We start from the raw sequence: 22,339 nt of genomic DNA, 5'->3' as shown, positions 1-22,339 counted from the left end.
CTGTATAATCTATTATACAATTATAATTTGTTATACATTCTATAAATTACAAAAATACAAAAATTGCGTATAGCGTGATGAACAAACGTAATTATTTCTGAATCTTCTTTTGTTATTTTTGCAAAGAATTTTACAATCAACCTCCTACGCTTGAGACGTTTTCAGGTTTTTCGGCTCTGAAAAAAATTTAAATTTTGGTAGTGTAAAGATCTGATAAAAAAATTCTTGTTAATTAGAAAGTATTTTTCATTCGAGATAAAAAAAAGCAACAGAATGATGTTCGTGGAGTCCTTTCGAAATATTCAGAAAAAGAAGGAACTACCTCTCCAAAATAGGATTCTGAACGCTTTGTTTTCCAGCATCGATGAAGAGGTTAGAAAACTTTATGACGTTTTCAATTTTATTACTATAGAGTTTTATTTTTTACGATTTTTTAAAAATACTTTTCAAACCCTTTTTTTTATTCAATAATTTTATGAAAGTTTTTGGAACAATATTCAGGCCTCAGATTTACTATACTATTGACACTATTTGACCTTTTTTTTAATGATTACACTATTTACATTATTACTACTACTAATAATAATAACTAATAAAAATATGATATATTACACTATTTCAATTGTAAATTTAACTGCTCCATTTTTAGATAGAAATTGATCGTTTTTAGTTTAAAATATAACTATTTTGGCTGAAAATTACTTTTTTTGTAAATAAAACTCTTTTGTAACAAATTTGACTTTTTAATTGAAAATGCAACTAATCTTTTAACAAAATAACTGAATTTTCGAACAAATAGTTAAATTTTGAACCAAACAGATAAATTCTCAACAAATTACATACATTTTCTACCAAATTGTGTAATTTGGAAAGAAATCGACGAATTCTCTACAAAATAGTTGGATTTTCAACCAGAAAAAACATATTTTTAATATTTAAACCAAAAAATTTTTTAATATTAAATAAAAAACAGTTAAATATAACAAAATTTGTTCACCAAAACACTTGAATCCTCAACTAAAACAGATCAATTTTCAACCATACTATTGAATTTTTAACAAAAAATTATTTTTCTATAAAAAAGACAAATTTTTAATAAAATAAATATATTTTCTACCAAATAGTTAAATTTCAATTCGAAATACTAATTTTCACTAAAAAATTCATTGGTTGGTATTTTTATACCAAAAAATTTTAATATTAAATAAAAAATAGTTCAATACAACCAACAGGGATGAATTTTCCACAAAATACTTGAATCTTCAACTGAACAAGATTAATTTTTAGCAATACAGTTGCATTTTTAACAAACAAAAATTATTTCCTACTACAAAATATGATCTTTTAACTAAATCTAAACATTTTTAAACAAATGAACAATGCATGCGATGTTAGTTCAAATTTTATTTAAATAATTTTTAACTAAATAGTTGAATTTTGAAACTAAACAAGATCATACTTTTAACTAAAAATGGTGTAGTGAAAGTTTTATTGAGGATAATTACATAATAATTAATTTTCAATAAAAAAAAATGAATTTTCTATAAATAGTTTAATTTTGTACCATAGAGTTGAATTTCATACAAAATTGTTTAATTTTCGAGCCAAAAATATGGATTTTCTACAAAACAGTTAAATTTGCAACAGAAAAGTTAATTTACAACCAATTAGTTCAATTTTTAGCATAATAATTAAATTTTCAATTAAAAAATATAATTTGTTACAAAAAGAAGACGAATTTTCAACTACAATTATAAATTTAAAGAAAAAGTTTTCAACCGAAAATACAAATTTTCTACAAAACAGTTAAACTGTCAATTCGTAAATGTGAATTTTCCTCGAAAAAGGTATTTAATAACTGGACAGAAGCATTTTTTTCAAACAAAAAGATCAAAAATCTATCGAAAGAGATACATTTTTAATCTAATCAGACGAATAAAATATATAGTGGATTTTTCAGTAAAAAAATTGAAATGACTGTGAAGTCTGCGATAAATGAATAGGAGTTTTGATCATTTATAGGCATTTTAAATAAACATTTTAAATAAACATTGAAGTTTATTTTAAATACTTTCATTTAATAATTTGAAAAATATTATGACACTATTTTTACACTATTTTTACAAATTTGTGACACTACTTACAATATTTTTGAGTTCGAGGCCTGAACACAGTATAAATGAGTAAAAATCAATATATCTTTGGGCTACCTGTGACTATATGTGATGTACGTAGGAGAGGGAGGAATGAACGCAGAATGTGATATCCCACATAAAAAATGTAAATTTAAATAAGAAATCTTCAAATGCTTGAAAAAATTAAAATTAAATATTTTATTTTACAAGTAAAGCATCTAAATAGACTTCGCACTCGTTTTCCCCCTTTTCACTCTTTGACCCATTTTTAAAGAATTCCTCCTTTTCTCACCGTTTTTTAAGAAACTTCTTTTTCTTGTTTTTTCGCTTTAATTCGAACTTAATTATTAGAATCACTATAAGAAAATCCAACTATTCTTCGTCAAGTGTAAATTCTTTTTAATTGAAAATTCTAATAATATATATGGTTGAAAATTCATCCCTCTGCTTGAAAGTTCAACTATTTGGTTGTGAATGCAATTGTTTGATTTATCACTAATTTTTGTTGTTTTTTAAACTCAAAATATTTGTTTGAAAATTAATTTTTATACATCGATCATTCAACTATGTGGTTACAAATTCCACTATTATTTAAAAAATTTAATTATTTGCTTGAAAATTCAACTAAATTAGAAAAAAGTAAACTTTTTTGTTCGAAAATTCAAATATTTTTTTCATTCTTTTCTGTTTGTAAATTTGACCATTTGGTTGAAGAATCGTCTTTCTTGGTTGAAAATACATCCTTTCGTGTTGAAAAATAAACTTTTCTCTAAAACATTCAATTTTGTAGCTCGAAAACTCAACTCTATCGTAAAAAAATTAATCTCTTTTAGTAGAAAATTAATGTCTTGAGTTAAAAATTCATTTCTTTAACTAAAAGTTTAATTATTCTATTTTCTGTATCATTTTTTTGGTATAGAAATTTAATCTTCATGGTAAAAAATTCAGCTGTTTAGTTGAAAATTTAATTATATTTCATACAATATTTCTTTTATTTAGTTGCGAGTTCATTTTTTACTGCTAAATGACCTATAATATTGTTGGTTAAAAATTCATTTCTTTGGTTGTAATTTCGTTTTCTTGTTGTTGAAATTTTTTTTTCTTATTGAAAAATCCATTTGATCTTTAGTTGAAAATTTCTCTTTTTCATCTGACTATATTTATGTACTGTTGAAAATTTAAATATATTGTTTAAACAAAATTTTAAGCGTGTCGTATTTTTTTAACGGCCCACTAGAGGAAAAAACAATTTTTAGTAGAATTCAGTAATTTAAAAGTGATTAAAATTATTAGGTTGATCCACCGGAAAGCTGTAAAGGATCGATTGGAATTTGCGGTAAACAATATTTGGACATTCATGGTAAATAATTTAAATTTATTATATCTAAACTTAATATTCAATAATTATCCTGAAATTATGATTTTAATGTTTTCATATTCAAACATTAATGATTAATCCAATTTTGAAAATAACTTTAGACTTTTTCAGAGTTCTGCAATTTATAAATTCTAGAACTTATTTATAAACTTACTGACAAAAATGATTTTTTGTTCAATTTAAATATTTTTTCCTGGTAAAACGAAAAAGGTAGATATAAAAGGAATAAATAAAAAGATAAATTTAAAAAAGCGGATATAAAAAATGTATTCGATTTTTCGACTATCGATTCTCGATTCCGCGCATTTCTCGTGTTTTTTCGTCTGCTAAACGCGAAAAGTTGGTCAAAACTCAAAAGCCAAAAGACTCAAAAGAGTAAACATTATTATATTTATCTGTGAATCTTCAAAGTAATTATGTAGATCAATTTTGTGCGTGGAAAAAAGTACATTTCAATTTTTCTCCGGCACAAATGTCACCTTCGACGTCTTTTACTGTTTATATGTTGAACGATTACAAATTTTACAACTTTGTTCAAACCGCAATTATTCTACTATCGTCCCAAGAACATTGAAAATGCCTAAAGTATTACTAGCTGAAACAATGTCCATGGAGCTTGGAGGTAATTTTCAACACTTATGTATTTTTATTAAATAATAAATTAGGGTATTTGCAAAATATTGTGACGTTTCGTCCACGGTTGTGTCAAACATAACCTCAAAATTGTTCACAATAATTAAAATTTTTATGAGGTTTTTTCTATAAAGAATATTTTTGAATAATTATTCAATTTTTCTTTACTTTTACCTATTTTTTAGTGTTAAAAATTTACAAAATTATTATTATTATTGTGAGTAATATTGTTCTATACGTTAGATTCGAACGATTTGAATAAGTGAAATGCAGTTTCTGTGAAACAGTATGTTTCAGTTTTCCTCTTTTTTTTCAATAAATATTAATATTTTGTATTTGATTTTGAGTACATATTTTTCATGTTAGTATATGTTCTAATATGATTTGCACTTTTAAAAAGTTGATTTTACATTTTAAAAATAAAATGTTCTTTTTTTGTCATTTCTTTTATAAATATAATCTCAACCTTTTTAAAAGAAAGAAACACATCTTTTATTTTATTTTTTTTAATACTAATGTCAACTATATATGTTTTAATACATAGCATTTTAATTTCTTCGTTTTTTTAAATAGTCGAAAAAAAATTAAACAACAGAAATTTCTGCTTCCTTAGTTGAAAATTTGTCTTTCCGTATTTAAAATTCATTTTTTGGTAGAAAAGTCATCTTTTTTGATTGAAGGTTAATTTCTTTTCAATTTAAAAGTCTACATTTGGATTCAAAATTAATTTTTGGTAGAAATTTAATCTTTTGGTAGTTAATTCACCCTTTTTAGTTGGGAATTTAACTGCTTTGTTGAACATTCGCTTTTTTGTATACGCAATTCGACTTTTTGGATTTAAAATTCGCCTTTGATAGAAAGGTAATTTTTGTAGTTTAAATTTAATTCTTTTTAATTGAAAAGTCTACTATTATATTTTTTGTTTAGAATTCATCAATTTTGCATAGAAAATTGAATATTTAATTGAGAATACAATTATTTTGTGGAAAATTGAAATATTTTGTTGAATATTCATCTTTTCGGATCAAAAATTCGTTCTTTTAGATTCGATGTTCATCTTTTAGTAGAAAATTCATCTTCTTTATTTGAAAATTCAAATGGCTTGTTGAACAATCGCCTTTTTGTGTACGCAATTCGTCTTTTTGAATTTAAAATCTATTTTTTGATAGAAAAGTCGTCTTTTATTATTAAAAGTTAATTATCTTAAAGTTAATTGTCTTTGGGAAATCCTTGAAATCTTTGTTAATTACTTAAAATCTTTGCGATATATTTAAAATATATTTGAAATATTCGGTACTATTCTTAAAATTATTGAAATATCTGCTTGCTGAATTACTTAAAAATCTTTGAGGAAGATTTTAAATATTAGGTAATATTTGTGAAATTTTTTAAATCTTTGTGAAATCTTTGAGAAATTATTCAAGGCTTTTTGAAGTCTTTTAAATTTATTCGATATCTTTGAAGTCTTTGTGGATTCATTAGAAAATCGTTCAAATCATTGTTGTATCTTTGTAATCTATATCAAATATTTGCGAATTATTTGAAATCATTAAAATCTCGGTAAAATCCTTGTGAAATATATCTAAAACCTTTGTGAAATAATAAAAGTTTTTGTGACATTTTTGAAAACGTTGTGCATTCGTTGAGAAATCATTGAAATCTTTGGAAAATCATTAAAATCATTGGGAAATCATTAAAATCTTTGTGATATATTTGTGAATTACTTAAAAATCTTCGCGAAAGATTTGAAATATTTTTGAAATGTTCGGTAATATTGTTAAAATTTTTTAAAGCTTTGTGAAATCTTTGAGACATAATTGAGGACTTTGTGAAGTCTTAAATATATTCGAAATCTTTTTGGATTCATTAGAAAATTATTTAAATCTTTGTTCAGTCTTTGAAATCTATCTTGGATATTTGCGAATTATTTGGAATCTTTCGAAAATCTTTGAGAATTCATTTAAATCTTTGTAAAATCTGTTTGGAATATTTGTAAAATCAGTTTGAAATCTTTGTGAAATAATAGAAGTCCGTATTAAATCTCTGAAATCTATCTGAAATATTTGTGAAATCTTTGGGAGATCTTTGCGAGATACTTAAAACTCTGCAAAAGATATGAAATATTTTTTAAACATTCGCTAATATTTATGAAATATTAAAATCTTTTTTAAATCTTATAAATCTTTGTGAACTTGTTTTAAAACAATTAAAATCTTTGAAGTCTATCTACAATATTTGCGAATCATTTGAAACATTTTCGAATTATTTGAAATCTTTGTGAAATAATAGAAGTCATTGTGAAATATTCGAAATCTATCTGAAATCTTTGAGAAATCGTTGAAATCTATCCGAAATCTTTGTGAACTCATTAGGAAATCTTTGTTCAATCTTTGAAATCTAAGTTATTTGCGAATTGTCTAAAATATTTTTGAACTATTTGAAATGTTTATGAAATCTTTGAGAATTAATTGAAATCTTTGTAAAATCTGTCTGACATCTTTATGAAATAATATACGTCTTTGTGAAATATTTGAAATCTATCTAAAATCTTTGAACTGTTTGTGAATTACTTAAAAACCTTTGCGAAATATTTGAAATATTCGGTAATATTTGTAAAACTATTGGAATATTTGAGAAATGATTGAAATCTTTTAAATATTCTCGAAATTTTATATATTTTGTCTGTATTCTGTAGACACGATAAATTTTGAAAAATTGATCAGATTGGATTTTGCTTTGCCACTCTTTTTTAAGGCCTAAAAAGAAAGAACAAGTTCGTGAACCAGCTATTATGGCTCAAAATTCAAAAAGTGAGCGCATTTAAAAAATGTTTGAAACAACGTTTTTTTAAGATTTCAAATTTTTATGTACGGTTATTCATAATACTCAGAAACTCAAACAATGTATCCGTATGACTTCTTTTTTATAAAAAGAAAATTATCAGAGTTAGATCATTTTCAAAATTTAAAAAAAAAACGAAAATGAACATTTTAAGCCAAACAACGCATGCGATGTAAAAAAGAGAAGAGAAGAAAAACGTTAATTTTTAAAAGACCTACAAGATTATTGTAGAATGTAAAAAAAAAAACTTCATTGAATTTAGCAACTTTAAAATGAGCTTAGAAAAATTCACGGAGATTCAAAGGAATTTGATGAGATGTCTCAAAATTCAAGATGAGGTTAAAAGACTTCAGGGTCAATTAAATAAAAAATTTTGACAATTAAGAAAAAAATCTATTGAAATAAGTAGAATTTAGAAGAATAAAAGCGAATTAAACCAATTCCAGAGAATTTAAAGGAATTCAAGGTGAATTCCAAAAAACTGGATATTACTTCAAATCTTTGAAAGCCTACTAATTTCTAACTAAAAGAGTGACAAAATACGATCAAAAATTCAAAAGAATTTCAAAGAATTTGATTTTTTTTTAATCCATTTATTTCAGTAACATTCGAGTCAATTTAGAAGAATTTGAGGGAAATGAGAAGAATTCGATGAAGTTAATAAAAAGTCAAGCTGCATTTAAAAAGTAATTAAGCGAATTAAAAACATTTTAAAAATATCAAAAAATAAACAAAAATCCATTGACTAGGGTAGAATTAAGTAAATTTAGAAGAATTAAAGTGAATTAAAAAAATTGCGTCCCTGGAAAGACCTACAAATTTGTAATAAATCACTTTTCGATAGAACTAGTAGTTTTTTTAGCCGTAAGAAACAACATTAAAAATAAAAAAAAAATAAAAAAATTTGCACCAACGAAACAAGCTACGAAAAAAAATGAGACAAAACTTGTTTATCCAAAAAAAGCTATAATTTTTTATAGGACACGGAGTTTTTGCTTAAGTCGTAAAAAATAACATTCAAAATAAAAATGTTAAATTTTTTTTGAAAAAACGAGATAAGAACTAACTAAAATTAAGAGACAAATGTTGTTCACCTAAAAAGATCTATAAATTAATTATTAATCATTTTTTGAAAGGACGAGTAGATTTTCTTTCAATCGTAAAAAATAAGATTAGAATACAAAAATTACATTTTTGGAAAATGACAGAAAAGACGAAAGAGGACAAAGGATCCTACATAGGACCCTATATACTGCCGTTCCAACAAGAAAAGTCATAACTACATTTCGGATGAGTCCCCTGCCATCTCAATTTCAGTTAGGTTGACAGGGGACCCATCCGAAATGTAGTAACGACTTTTCTTGTTGGGACGGCAGTATAGGTTCATGTTTCAGACCGTATGCAGATGCACAATAGTTTTTCTTTAATCGTAAAAAACAAGAATAAAAATATAAAAATTATAAAACCAAGGAAATAAGAATTAGTATGATTCAATTTTTATGCATATTATCTGCTATTATGAATTATAATGATATAAATTAATTGAAATTATACATGTTTCAAGGCAGCTTAGAATACAATTTAAAGCAATCTACGAAACAAATATTACAATAATCATGACAACTACAATTTATGCTTTATTTTGCAATATTTGAATAAGCAATCCCGGGCAGAGTTACATACAAAATGTATTATATTTGATATAACAGTGTTGTGTATAATGTAACAAAGTTGACATTTTGGACAGAATTGAGTGCGAAGCACAAGATACGTGATGAGAATGTGTTCGTTAAAGCCGAAAGAGCTTCAACAATAGAGAGTTCAAAATTAAAGTTGTCGGTCCATTGACCTTTGATTTTAAAAAGTATGTGCACGATTTGACTACACGATTTTAATAACTAACTAATAACCGAGCGCGGAGTACGATAGCCATCAGTCGCGTGCCGTAGGTGCGCTCAATCTCTCGAGCTAAGCTCTTTCAACAAAAGAGAATTCACAACCACAAAATTGCACTAGTGGATTTATGAGTCTTAATTTTAAAAGGTTTGCACAAGACTGTGCTAAAATATAAAGACCGAGCGCGTAGTGCGAGATAAATACATCATGGAGCGCGAGGCCCGAGAACCAACAGTCGCACGCCCTAGGCGCTCTCAAACTTGCGAGCCTCGCGCGTAGCGCGTAGATTTTTTTTTTAATTCATTTAAACTTTTTCCATTTATCTTGAATTTTCATGAATTTCATCAAACTCTTCTCGCATCCCTTAAATTACTATAAATTCATTCCAATTTCATGGAAAACAAAATTTGTTTTTTTGATTTTTAAAATTTAATCCAGCCTATTTGAATTCCTTTCAATTTAACTTGAACTGTTTTGATGTCTTATGAATTTATCCTGAATTTGTTTGTTACCCTTTGAGCGCTAAAAAAAAGTACCCTATGAGCGTGACAAAAAGTACCCTTTGGTCCTTACATTTTGTAACATAGGGACTGTGAGGCCTGTATTATTATACTACGTCAAAATTGTACCATTGAATATTATAAGTCTATGCCCCTGACCCATTCTAGAAAAAGAGGCTTCATCGCCTCTGCCCAACATAATATTTAAAATTTTGATTTTAGCTCAAGAACCATGGCCGCAACTAATAAAACTGTACCAGCCCTATGAAGTTGAGCAAATTCTTTTGCCAGACAATGCAAACTGCCTCGCTGTTCAAGCGTACCTCAAAATGTGCAATTTGGAATTCCAAATAGAGCCACGAAGTAACGCGGAATACATGTCGCCATCAGGACGTGTTCCCTTTATCCAATGTGGGGCGTTTGTAGTTTCTGATTTTGATGGCATAGTTAATTTTGTAAACACGAAAGGAACAAGCTTGTCGGAAGAGTTGAAAGCAACCGATAAAGCAGACATGAGGGCTTACATTTCGTTGGTAAATAACGTTCTAGTAAATGCCGAACAGTATATTTGTTGGTGTGACACAGCTACCTTGAGTAATATCACCAAACCAAGGTATGGAAGCGTTTATCCCTGGCCCTTGAATCATATCCTGAGCTGGCAGAAACAGAGCCAGGTGACTAAGAAACTCAAGGTTTTGGGCTGGCACAATAAAACCCTGTCGGAAGTTCTGAGCGAGGTCAAACATTGCTGCGATGCATTGTCCGAACGACTGGAAAACAAGCCCTATTTCTTCGGAGAGAGGTGAGAAATTGGTTTTTCATCATTTTTATTTTGTATTTTTCGTGTCTAGAGGATTTCAAATTTAAGGAGGAACACATGCAGCGATTATAATCCAAGATTTTTAATTCCCTTGAAATTTCTTAAATAGTTCCTCGTCATTTTGCAAAATATACGAATTTTTTACCACCTTGTTTTGAAAATTATTAATAAATGAATAAATAACATTAATTCTTTTGAATGGGCATTGTGCCTTATGAAGCTATTATATTTATATAAATTTATATTTTAGAAATCAGGGTTGCTACACATCAGGGAATTAGAAAATTGTTAGGTAAATCCCAAGAGATTCTGGGCATTTTCGATAAACTGAAGTTGAAGTTAATTTATTATTTTGTTGAAAATTCTTCAAATGTATTAAAAAGCCATTCCTTTTAATTGAAAAATTATCTGTTTTGGTTGAATTCAATTTTTCAACTAGGAAGATTAATTATCTAACAAAAGTTAAGAATTTTGAACCAAATAGTTGAATTTTCAACTAAAAAAGATTAGTTTACAACTAAAAAAGGAATAGTTAAAGTTTTAGTTAAGCTAATTAATTTTTGACAACAAAGAATTAATTTTTAGAAAAATAGTTAACTTTTCAAACAAAGATATAAATTTGAAACTAAAATGATAAAGTTTGAAAAACAAAAAACGAATTTTCGTCAAAATAGTTAAATTTCCAATCGAAGAGATAAATTTGTAACTAAAATGATGAATCTTTAAAAAAATTAATTTTCAACAAAATACTTACATTTTCAATCAAAGAGATGAGTATTCAACAAAAATTATGAATCTTCAACAAAAAAATTAATTTTCAACTAAGAAGATTAATTTTTTACGAAAAACGACGAATTTTCAAGAAATATATGAATCTTAACCGAGGAGTTAAATTTTCAGTTAAACCAATTTATATTCATCAAAATAGTTAAAGTTTATACCAAATAGATAAATTTTAAACTAAAATGATAAATCTTCAACTACAAAAAATGAATTTTCAAGAAAATAGTTGAATTTTTAACCTAAAGTTTGAACTAGAATGATGAATCTTTACACATAAAAAAACGTTTCTACGAAATAGTTTAATTAACAACCAAGCAGTAGAATTTTCAACCAAAAAAGCATATTTTTCAACAAAGAATATTAATTTTCTACTAAATAAAAAGAAAATTTTTTAACAAATACATGAATCTTCAACCGAATATTTGAATTTTCAACTAAAAAAAAATATCAGTTTAAGGCCAAAAATGTAATAGTTAAATTTGCAGTTAAACAAATCAATTTCCAACCAAAAAATAAATTTTCGTAAAAATAGTTCACTTTTAAATCAAAGAGATAAATTTAAACGTAAAATTATGAATCTTTGAAAAAATAAATTTTCAACAAAATGGTGACATTTTCAACCAAAGAGATAAATATTAAACAAAAATTATGAATCTTCAACCAAAAAATGAATTTTCAACGAAGAAGAATAATTTTGTACCAAGAAAGACAAATTTGCAACAAATATATGAATCTGAACCAAATTCTTGAATTATAAGTTAAACAAATGAAAAATTTTAAACTAAAATGATAAATATTCAACAATAAAAAATACATTTTTAACCAAAAAAACTTAATTTTCAACGACGAAGAGTAATTTTCTACCAAAAAAGAAAAATGTTCAACAAAGACATGAATTTTCAACCAAATAGTTGAATTTTCAACTAAAAAAGATCAGTTTAAAATAAAACAAAAATGGGATCTTAAAATTTGCGGTTAAGTTACATTACAATTTAAAATAAATTGATAAATTCAACAACAAAAAATGCATTTTATACCAAGAAAATTAATTTCTTACCAAAAAATATATAATAATTGAACTTTCAGTCAACAAAAACAAATAAATTTTGAACTAACATTATGAATTCACAACAACAAAAAGACTTTGGTACGAAGTAGTTCAACTTGCAACCAAGAATAATTATTTTCTATAAAAGAAAAGAAGAATGTCAAACAAATAGATGAATCTTTGACCAAATAGTTGAATTTCCAACTAAAAAAGTTCAGTTTAAACCAAAGAGATCAATTTTCAACTAAAATGATTAATAAAAAAATTCATTTTCAACAAAATAGTAGCATTTTAAAAAAATGAGTTCTGAATAATGTATCACAGCTTAAAACCAAGCAGTAGAATTTTCAACCAAAAAAAATTAATTTTCAACGAAGAAGATTAATTTTCTACCAAAAAAGAAGAATTTTCAACAAATACATGAGTTTTTAACTAAAAAAGATCAGTTTAAAACCAAAAACGAAATATTTAAATTTGCAGTTGAATAAGTTAATTTTCTTTTTAAACAAACTAATTATCATAAAAATAGTTACATTTTTAACCAAAGAGATCAATTTTAAAATAAATGGATACGTTTAACAACAAAAATGAATTTTCAACCAAGAAGATTATTTTTTTATCAAAAATGTATAATAGTTGATTTTTCAGTTAAATAGATTATATTTCGTCAAAATAGTTCAAGTTTCAACCAAAGAGATACATTTTTAACTAAAATAGTAAATCTTAAGCAATAATAAATAAGTTTTCAACAAAATAGTTGAATTTTTAACCAAAATTTTCAACTAACATTATGAATCCGCAACAACAACAAAAAGGCTTTGGTACCAAGTAGTTGAACTTGTCACCAAGAAAAATTATTTTCTATAAAAGAAAAGAAGAATTTTCAAAGAAGAATCTTTTACCAAATATTTGAATTTTCAACTAAAAAAGTTCAATTTAAAAACAAAAATGTAGTAGTTAAATTTACAGTTAAATTAATTAATTTTCAACCAGAGGTGAATTTTCAACTAAAACGATTGATAACAAAAATTAATTTCTAACAAAATAGCAGCATTTAAAAAAATTAATTCTGAATAATATAGTTCAGCTTAAAACCAAGCAGTAGAATTTTCAACAACAAAAAATTAATTTTAAATCAAGAAGATTAATTTTGTACCAAAAAAGAAGAATTTTCAACAAATGCACGAATCTTCAACCTAAGAATCGATTTTCAATAAAACAGTTAAGTTTTCAATCAAAGAGATGAATATTCAACTAAAATTATGAATCTTCAGTCAAAAAACGAATTTTGTACAAAGTACAAAATTTCGAAATTGGAAAAATACTTTAAAAGTATTCAGTTAATTATATTTTTTAGAAATGTTTAAATTTTTACGTTTCGAAAGATGTGAATTTCAAATTTCAAAGACTATAAATTTAAATCTCAAATTTAATTTCAAACACGCTTATTTTTTATAAACAAATTAAGTGAAAAAATTACTTAATACTCAAACTTACAATGGAAATTTTTGTTGTCCCTAAGGCTGCTCTAAGTTATGGGCAGAGTGATTGTCCGTTTGAGCAATGTATACAAAATTAATAAATAGTAAAAGGATCTAAAAATTAAAAAATTAAAAAAGGAAAGCGTAATTACGAACTAAATGAACACTGCCCTCAGAATGTATTATTATTTTATTAATATATTATTAATAATTAGGAAATTCTCGCGAAATAAGTAATCTTCTCAACTCTTTTGTATTTAATAAGAACGTATTGAATTTTTTTTCCAGCCATTATTATAATCTTGAAGTTGCGCATGTTCCTTCTCTAAACTATAAAAAATGAAATTTCAAATTCTTCTTCTTTTGAAGTCCAACAGAATTAGATGCCTTAGTTTACGGTCACGTGAAAGCCCTCACCGCCGCCAAACTCCTTTCCTCGACTGACTGCATTGCTAACATGATCAACCAATTCCCTCTAATCATCGAACACTCGCAATTAATCCATTCTCGATTCCTCAAACTCGACATAAAATCGAGTACCGAAGATTTCGAAGTCATCGATACAGTTTCCGAAGATTCCTGGCAATTCAATGAATCCTCCGAATCCATCTCACCTCTTCCCGAAGATCCTGCTCCACTATTTTCTAATTAAGGTCATGTAATTTAATTAATTAATTAATTTTAAAAAAATCCAATTTACGTCTATATTAAGGTCATAAGGAAACGCTTTGCAGGTTTTTTTTTACTCTAGAGATCAATGACATTTTTTGTAAGGTTCCCGGACAAATAAATTCCATGTTTTGTAATTAACATGGGATTTTAAATAGGAAAAACAAATACTTGTTATCAATTTTTCGTTAATTGAATTTTAGTCATTTCTTTATAAATACTCAAGAAATAATTGGCAATCCATAATTTTTAAATCCCAATTCTTTTTTACTCGGTCCGAGAAATGCCCCGAAAAATTCAAAATACCAGTTTCATAGAACCATTTATATTGGTTTTAATTTTTTTTTTAAATCATGAAAAGTTTGTATTTTCTTAAATTAATGATACACTCAATAAATTTTAGGAATATTTTTTGTTGAATACGTTCTATTATTGTTCAATCAATTTTCATTTGTTCAAATTTTTCCTACCAAATAAATCATTTAATTCTAACTTTTTATTAGGAAGTTGGAGAAAATCTAGTTTTTTAATCACTCTTCAAACAAAAAAATTAACAAATAGAAATAGCTTAAACAATTAGAAAATGTCTTCAACAAAAAATATTACTCCTAACAATCATCATTTATTAGGAAAACAAAAATTGAAGCAAATATAAATTTTTGAAGTAATTGAGAAAAATAAATCATTAAAAATATTATTCTTAAAATTCACTTTAAAAAATACAAAAAACTGACTTCATAATTTACAGGGCAAATTAAAATTTCTTAACAAATAATAATTGTTTAAATAATGTTAAATGTCTTTAAAAATACTTAAAAAATTATAGCTTATCACAGAATCTTTCGGGGACGAAATATGTTGTTTTTATAAGAAATTAGGCGATACGTATTTTTTGAGTATGGCAACAAAAAAATTTCTAAAAATTAATACCTAAATGAGATATTTATTATTTCATTTTGGATTCTAATAGTATTCGTCGCCTTCTGTCAAAAGCCGCCGGCAGAATGTGAAAGGTTCAAAATTAACAAAATGGCTGCGATTTTTCTGAAAAAATTACAAACCAATTTTCTCAAAATACCCACATTTATTTATTTTTTTCTGAACATTTACTTTGATAATGAAGATATCTTGTAATTTTTATGCTTGCTAAATAACGTTTGTAGACAGGAGAATGTTTTTTTGTTACAATCAAATTTTCTACTTTTTCTTGAAAACAATGACAGATACGAGAAAATTAAAAAAAAAAGTTTGCACGTCTTAAAAAAAGTTCGATGAAAAATGTCTCTTGTTCCCGGCTCAAAAATAGTTTGGTCCGCATGATGCTTATAAGACGCCTTTCTGGTATTATTAGAAAGTTTCCAAACATGTTTGGAAGAATAAAAAGGTGGGGTTTTGTAGAATTTTTTTTTAATTATTTCAAAATTTGAAGAAAATAATAAAAAATATTTTCTTAAAAGCCCCACGTTTTTTATTTTTCGAAATATTTTTTAAAAGTTTCTACTAATAAAAGAAAATCATCATTATGCGGGCTAACCCATTTTGGAGATTTTTTTTCGCTCAAAATTTAATTTTAGAGTTTTGCTTGTAAACTATGAAAAATATCGCAAAAAAGCAAGACTTTTTTATTGGCATTTTTTTAGACGTGCAAACTTTTATCTTAAAATTTTTTCGTATCTGTCATTGTTCACAAGAAAAAGTAGAAAACAAATAAATAAATAATAAATAATAAAAAATAATTCTCCTAGCAATTAAAGTAATTCAGCCAGCAAAGTACAAGTTCAACAAAAAAACGGCAAATAACGTAAAAGTGGGTTGTTTGAGAAAATCGATTTTTAATGTTTTCGGAAAAACCGCTAACATTTTATTATTTTTGAAACTTTTTTTAATTTCCAGGAGGATTTTGAAAGAAAACGATGAACGCTATTAGAATTAAAAATAAAATAATAAGTATCTCTTTTAGGTCAAAAGTTATACAGGTTTAAATAAAAAAATTTGAGTTTTTTAAAAATCAAAGCACAAAATTCAAATACGCACAACTTTAAAAAGTTTTTTTTTTGAAAATCGGAAAACACATATCGCTTATTTCGTATAAAAAACAACATATTTTGTCCCCGAAAGATTCTGTGGTTTCAAGTGTAGCATTCTGTCTGATTTGAAATGGTTTCGGTCATCTTAATTTTTACGAATTTGAAAAAAATGCAATTTCTTTTTCCTGGAATCTCACAAAATAGGGAACTTGCTCTGTAGAGAACAAAACAAAAACCTGATATTCCGATAAATTTTTAGCTACAAAAAATGTAATTTTGGAAATTTTTAAAATATATATTAAATGACCTTAAAACGAAAATAAGCGGAATGGAATCTTTGCAAGAAGATGAATTTGGTAATTTTATTATTAATTCTGCATGAGAATTGATAAGAAATTCAAAATTGTAATTTTTAATCTGTAGTTTATAAGACAATAATAAAGAGTTTTGTGGCTGTTACATTTGCAGACCGAACGAATTGGATTCCTTGGTTTTTGGGCACATTTTTACGATTATAACGACACCACTTCCAAATAACAGATTGGCGAGCATTGTCAATGAGTATCCTACGCTTGTCTCATTATGCAAGCGCATCGAAACTAGGTATTTTGAGCGTAAGGAAGACTAGGTGGAGTTTATCTGCTCGAATTTTCGGTATGTTGAAGTCAGGTATACGAATTGCGAGACAGCTGAATTTCTATGCTATGCCACGAAAAGTAAGGAAATTGATACTATCGAACGAGAGAGGTGTTGCCTTCAATAATATTTTTTAAGGCCATGTGAAACATACCTGATTCCTATTTTACCGACATTTTTCGCAACAATTTAACGTCCATACGAATTGAGATGTCGGAAAGGGAAATTTTTCCGAAAGCGAGCTTAATTTTTAAAAATTGCAATCCAAATTTGAATAACTATGATTCTTCATTTGTAAAAGTAGCTTTATATTACTGTGTGTAACAATTTTGTTCAACATTATTATTTTTTTTTATTTCTTCATTTTTTCTCAATTAAAGTTTCTGGTTTAAAAATTCATTTATTTTTTTGAAAATTCGTTCTCTAATGGTATAAAATTAATCTTTTGTTTGAGCAATTATTTTTTGCTTGAAATTTTAGCAGTTTATTTGTAACTTTTTCTCTCTCTTGACTGAAAAAATCTTTTTTAATTGAAAATTCAACCCATGTTGAAAATTCGTCTTTTGTATTGGGTGTAACTGTTTTGGATTAAAAATTAAAAACATTTTCAGTTGTAATACTAACTACTGCATTTTCCGTTGAGAATTAATCTTTTTTAATTTACAATTTGATTACTTCGTTGCAAGTTTAACTCCTTTATCAAAAACTAATTTTTTATTTGACAATTTATCATTTAAATTTAAATTAATCTTTCTGGTTGAAAATTTGTCGTTTTTTTGGCTGACAATTTTTATTACTGATAATTGAACTATTTCAGTCGAAACTTTAACTATCTTGTTGAAAATTATTTTTTTTTTTTAGGTATTTTTAAAACTGAAAATGTAACATTTCCAATGAATATTCTATCATTTCAGTTGAAAATTCATCTGTATGTATGAATAATAATTTTGTATCTAAAAATTTAAATATTCAGTATTTGGTTGAAATATAATCTATTTCAGTTGAAATTGCGTTATTTTTTTATAAAAAAAAATTATCTTCTTGCTTAAAAATTCATCTTTTTGGTTGAAAATTTCATAATTCAAGATAAACATTCATAATTCATGTCGTAATTTCATATTTTTATTTAAAATTGAACTATTCCAGGTGAAGATTCATCATTTAAGTCAAAAAAAACTCATTACTTTATTTGAAAATTTAACTATTTGCTTAAGATTTGTTATTTTTAAACTGAAATTTTAAAACTGAAAACTGATTATTTTATTTAAACATCCGTCATTTTTGTCGAACATTCAATTTTTTAATTGAAAATTTAACTATTTATTTGTTGGTTGAAAATTTATCTTCTTTAGTTGAAAATTCATGTGTTTTATTGAAAATAATTTTTTTTTTTCGTTTAATATTTAACTATTTCATTTGAAGATTCATCATTTTACTTCATAATTAATTGTTTTTGTTTTAAATTTAACTATTCGTTTTGAAATTTGTCTTTTTTAGTTGAAAATTCAACTATTTTGTTAAAAATCTATGTATTTGATTGAAAAATCGTTTTTCTTTTTTTGGTAGAATATTAATCCTCTTGTTTGAAAATTAATTTTGGTGTTCGAAAATTAATATTTTTATTAAAAATTTAAGTATTCCAATTAAATATTCATAATTTTATCTGAAAATTATTTTTTGTTAGGTTGAAAGTTAAACTCGTGGAAAATTATTTTTTTTTTTAACTGAAAATTTAACTATTCCATTTTTTGATAACTGATATTTTTTAATTCAAAATTGAACAATTTGGTTGAAAATTGATCTTTTTTAGTTTTAAGTTTAACTATTTTTTTGAGATTTCATATATTTTGTTGGAAAATCATCTTTTTTATTGAAAATTGATCTTTTTGGTTGAAAATGTAACCATTTGGTTAAAAATGCATCTATCTTGTTGAAAATTCAATTATTTTACTTGAAAAGTTAAGAATAAAAAGCGGTTTAAATTGGATTTAATATAGTACTATAAAAAATTATATTTGGAAAAATCTGAGATATCTGGAAGAAAATCTGGAATTGTCAGGGAATTTTTGTCCCCAGGATTTCAGTAGACACCCTGAATAAAGGAAAATTAATTTGTCCACATTTTTTAACTCGATATCTCAATTCGCGTGGACGTGAGTTGCACTATTTTGCATTTAATGGGTTGATTTAATCCATTTTTTAGATCTCTTATCATTTTACTTATCTTTTTTATGTTTTTTTAGAAAATAGACCGCTTTTGTTGTTAGAACTATTTTTTATTTCAAAGGTTAAGGTACCTTCTCAATGGTTATTGATTTTTAATAATCCAATTTATTTATTTTTCAATAAAATATGTAATTTTATTTGTTAATCTTGAGTTGTGGTGACATACCGAAAAAGCGAGCAGAACCTAAATTCTAGTAATAGCAGAGGTACAACGAAAATGGTCTAACTTTGACTCAAATTGGTAAGAAAGCTTCAAACTTTGTTTTTACCATTTTTTTTTAAATTTTTATATTTTGAAAAATGAGAGAGATATTGACTTTTTTGGTTCTGATGAATTTTTCATTGTTTCGAAATCCGCAAATAATATTAAAAGTTGAAAATTAGGTATATACAGGCCGTTCTTTTGAAAATCAAATATGTTGGTTTATTTCGAAAAATATTTTTGAGATATGGAAAAGAATAATTGTTCTTATTAAAGTTCTACAAAAATTTCTTGTTCAATTTTCCGATATTTAATAGCAAGTAATTTTTGAAATAAAAATTTTTTTAATCTAGTATTATTTAGAATAATTTAGATAATTGATCGGTCAGGAAAATACAGGGAGTTAAAAAAAATTGCCAAATTCAGGGAATTTCTAAAAGAGGGAAGAATAATAAATTGCACCTTTTTAAAATTTTAATTAGAAATCGTTTTATTCTGTTTATAAAAGAAAGTTTTGCGGATAACCTGATATAATATTCTTAATAGTAATTGAATTGTCTCGTATTTCTATTTTTTTCAGTTGCTTCCTCCTTACGATTATATTTTTAGTTACAAATTTTATTATTTGGTTGAAAATTCAACGAATTTTTTAATAATTCGCCTTTTTGAATTTAAAATTCAGTTGTTTTTATAGAAAAAATTTTGGCTGTTGAAAATTCATAGTTTACTCTTGTAAAATTAACTGAAATCTTGCTATAATTCGACTGTTTTATTTTTATTTAAATTGAAAATCTGATTTAGTTGAAATATCTACTAACATTATTAAAAAGTCACCTTTTAAAAGAAATTTCAACTATTGCACAGTTGAAGATTTATCTTTGGTTGAAAGCTTAATTATTTTGTTAAAAATTTATCTATTTTAATTAAAAATTGAACTACTTTGTTAAAAATTATCTTTTTTTGTTTGATGTTTCATCGATTTCGTTGAAAATGTAACTATTTTGTTGAAAATTGGTTTTCTGTGTATGTAAAATTAATATTTTTAACTGAAAATGTAACTTTTCCATTTTTGGTCGAAAATCGATCTTTTGTGGTTGAAAATTTCGTCTTTTTGTTAAAAACTTCTTGGTTTGCAAATTAAAAATTAACTAATTAATTAATTCAAAAATCAAGTTGAAAATTAACTTTTTTGTTAAAAATTCTACTGTTTTAGAGAAAACTCGTATTTTGGCTTAAAAGTTCAATAATTTGGATGAGATTCTTCGTTTTTTGCGAAAAATGTGTTTTTGTTGAAAGTTCATATTTTTTGTGGAACTTTCATCATTTTACTAGGTAATTATTCATTTTTTGGTTCAATTTTTTTGCTGAAAACTAATTTTTTTACTGAAAATTTAACTTTTAGATTTTTGGTTGATCATGCCAATGGTTTTGTTTGGAGATTAATCTTCTTTGATTAAAAATTCAAAAATATTGTTGAAAATTCAAATGTTGTGTTGAATTCAGTCTATTTTACTCGAAAGTTTCACTATATGGTTAAAAGTTCATTTTTGGTTGTTAAAAATGTATCCTTCTGGATTGAAAATTCATCTTTTATGATGGAAAAGTCATATTTTTCGTTTCAAATAAATAAATATAACATTTTTTTTTTATTTTAATCTGAAATTGTTTTATTCTGCTTATTATTATATTAATCTATAATATTCTTCGAAAATTAATGGACAGGGAAAATTAAAATTACGGTATCTTTAAAGTATCTTGAAATAAAATTTTTTAAGAAATCTCGTATTTTTTTTAGAAAAATAAATAAAAATTATCTTCAAAAAATTGTTCCAATGTTAATTTTTAACTTTTTATTTATTTTCTTGCGTATTATGAAACACCGCATCCGACTCAAAATTGTTATCTCCATTATTTAAAAAAAATACTTATTCCTCAAAAATGGTGTCTCTTTTTTAACATTTTGAGCCAAATTTAGGTGTATCGCTGCTACTATAGAGCGAAGTAGTCAATATTATAATTCTAGATGAGCAAATAATTCAGATCGAGTTTGCAGATTGAAAATCTTGTAATAACTATTAAATAGTTAACTCTGTTATATGCTACGGCCATGTTAAATACAACACGTAATATTTGAAATAACATTTTTCAGCATTTTTTCCCCCCGAGCGATAGAAGATATTCAAACTAGCAAACAGTAAGTTGGAGGCGAGAATTAAGTAGCACGACAAAAAAAAAATACTGTCCACGATAGCTGAATCGTGGCCACTGCATCTCAACAAATGTACCTGCCTATTAGCTAATATCAGCTCGTCTGTAAGATCATGTAACATCACAACTGAGCGCATGATCTTGGACAATACCTGAAAAGTCTGATCTTGCACCTTCAACGACTTAATTATTGTAAATAGGACATAGAAATTATTTTTTTAATATATTTTTCTGTGTACATAACGCGTGGAAAGCTATGATTGTTCTAAAAAAAAACTAAAATATATTTTGCATTGTATATAATTACTGAAATCACAGAGTTTCTTTAAACATTTAGAGCCATACAAAACTGGGCTTTCAGATTTTATAATCTCTATTTTTGTGATAGAATGCATGCCGTTTTTTTTTTAATATTTATGGATTTTTTAAATCTTTTTTTTTCTGTTTGATTGAATTCTTTTTGCTTTTTTTAAATTAAACTGCTTTAGAGTTGAATTACAGATAAAATTGATTTGTGAATTAGAAAAAATAATAAATAATCAAATTAATCGAGATTGTCAGTTACATACTTCTTGTCTCCAACATCTGAATATTCTTCAACTTTTAACAAAAATCCTTTCCTGCTTCCATTTCGTCTTCTCTATTATTGAACTTTTTTATGGTGAGTATCATCAATCCCTGACATGGTTCGCATTTATGTTTTTTTTTATTTGAGGGGAAAAATAATTTTTAACTTAAAATACAAATGCCGAACAACAATTTATTTTTTAAAGTTAAATTTAGCTAAAATTAGATTCTGAGGTCTGAAAACAAAGAAATAAGTATTATCAGTTTTTAAATTTTCTAAGATTCTTGA

The 22,339-nt window shown here is 25.4% G+C and overlaps 1 protein-coding gene across 5 annotated transcripts; it reads left to right on the top strand.

The window, feature by feature from the left end:
- Positions 1 to 155: 155 nt before the first annotated feature.
- Positions 156 to 21,935, top strand: LOC117181850 (metaxin-2). Of its 5 annotated transcripts, none has more exons than XM_033374849.1 (5): positions 156 to 372; positions 3,429 to 3,495; positions 9,606 to 10,185; positions 16,680 to 16,865; positions 21,425 to 21,935. In XM_033374849.1, the coding sequence occupies exons 1-4, from the start codon at positions 274 to 276 to the stop codon at positions 16,837 to 16,839; spliced, it is 906 nt and encodes a 301-aa protein (XP_033230740.1). In that variant the 5' UTR covers positions 156 to 273; the 3' UTR covers positions 16,840 to 16,865; positions 21,425 to 21,935. The 5 variants fall into 5 exon arrangements, with proteins under 5 accessions (XP_033230740.1, XP_033230738.1, XP_033230737.1 ...); XM_033374847.1 differs by having other exon boundaries at positions 16,680 to 16,814; positions 21,425 to 21,930; XM_033374846.1 differs by lacking the exons at positions 16,680 to 16,865; positions 21,425 to 21,935 and adding an exon at positions 13,885 to 14,910.
- The last annotated feature ends 404 nt before the right edge of the window (positions 21,936 to 22,339 follow it).

Source organism: Belonocnema kinseyi, chromosome 10 (genome assembly GCF_010883055.1).
Source record: "Belonocnema kinseyi isolate 2016_QV_RU_SX_M_011 chromosome 10, B_treatae_v1, whole genome shotgun sequence".
NCBI classification, from domain to species: domain Eukaryota; kingdom Metazoa; phylum Arthropoda; class Insecta; order Hymenoptera; family Cynipidae; genus Belonocnema; species Belonocnema kinseyi.
The sequence above is the reverse complement of the archived record's forward strand: the minus strand, read 5'-3'. Positions and strand labels throughout refer to the sequence as shown.

What these genes read in the sequence shown, in the direction of transcription:
- LOC117181850 (XM_033374846.1), top strand. Translation starts at nt 274, where the DNA reads ATGATGTTCGTGGAGTCCTTTCGAAATATTCAGAAAAAGAAGGAACTA. An exon ending in ACAATATTTGGACATTCATG is followed by an intron (nt 3,496 to 9,605) that starts GTAAATAATTTA and finishes TTTTGATTTTAG; the next exon opens with CTCAAGAACCATGGCCGCAA. An exon ending in CCCTATTTCTTCGGAGAGAG is followed by an intron (nt 10,186 to 13,884) that starts GTGAGAAATTGG and finishes CTTCTTTTGAAG; the next exon opens with TCCAACAGAATTAGATGCCT.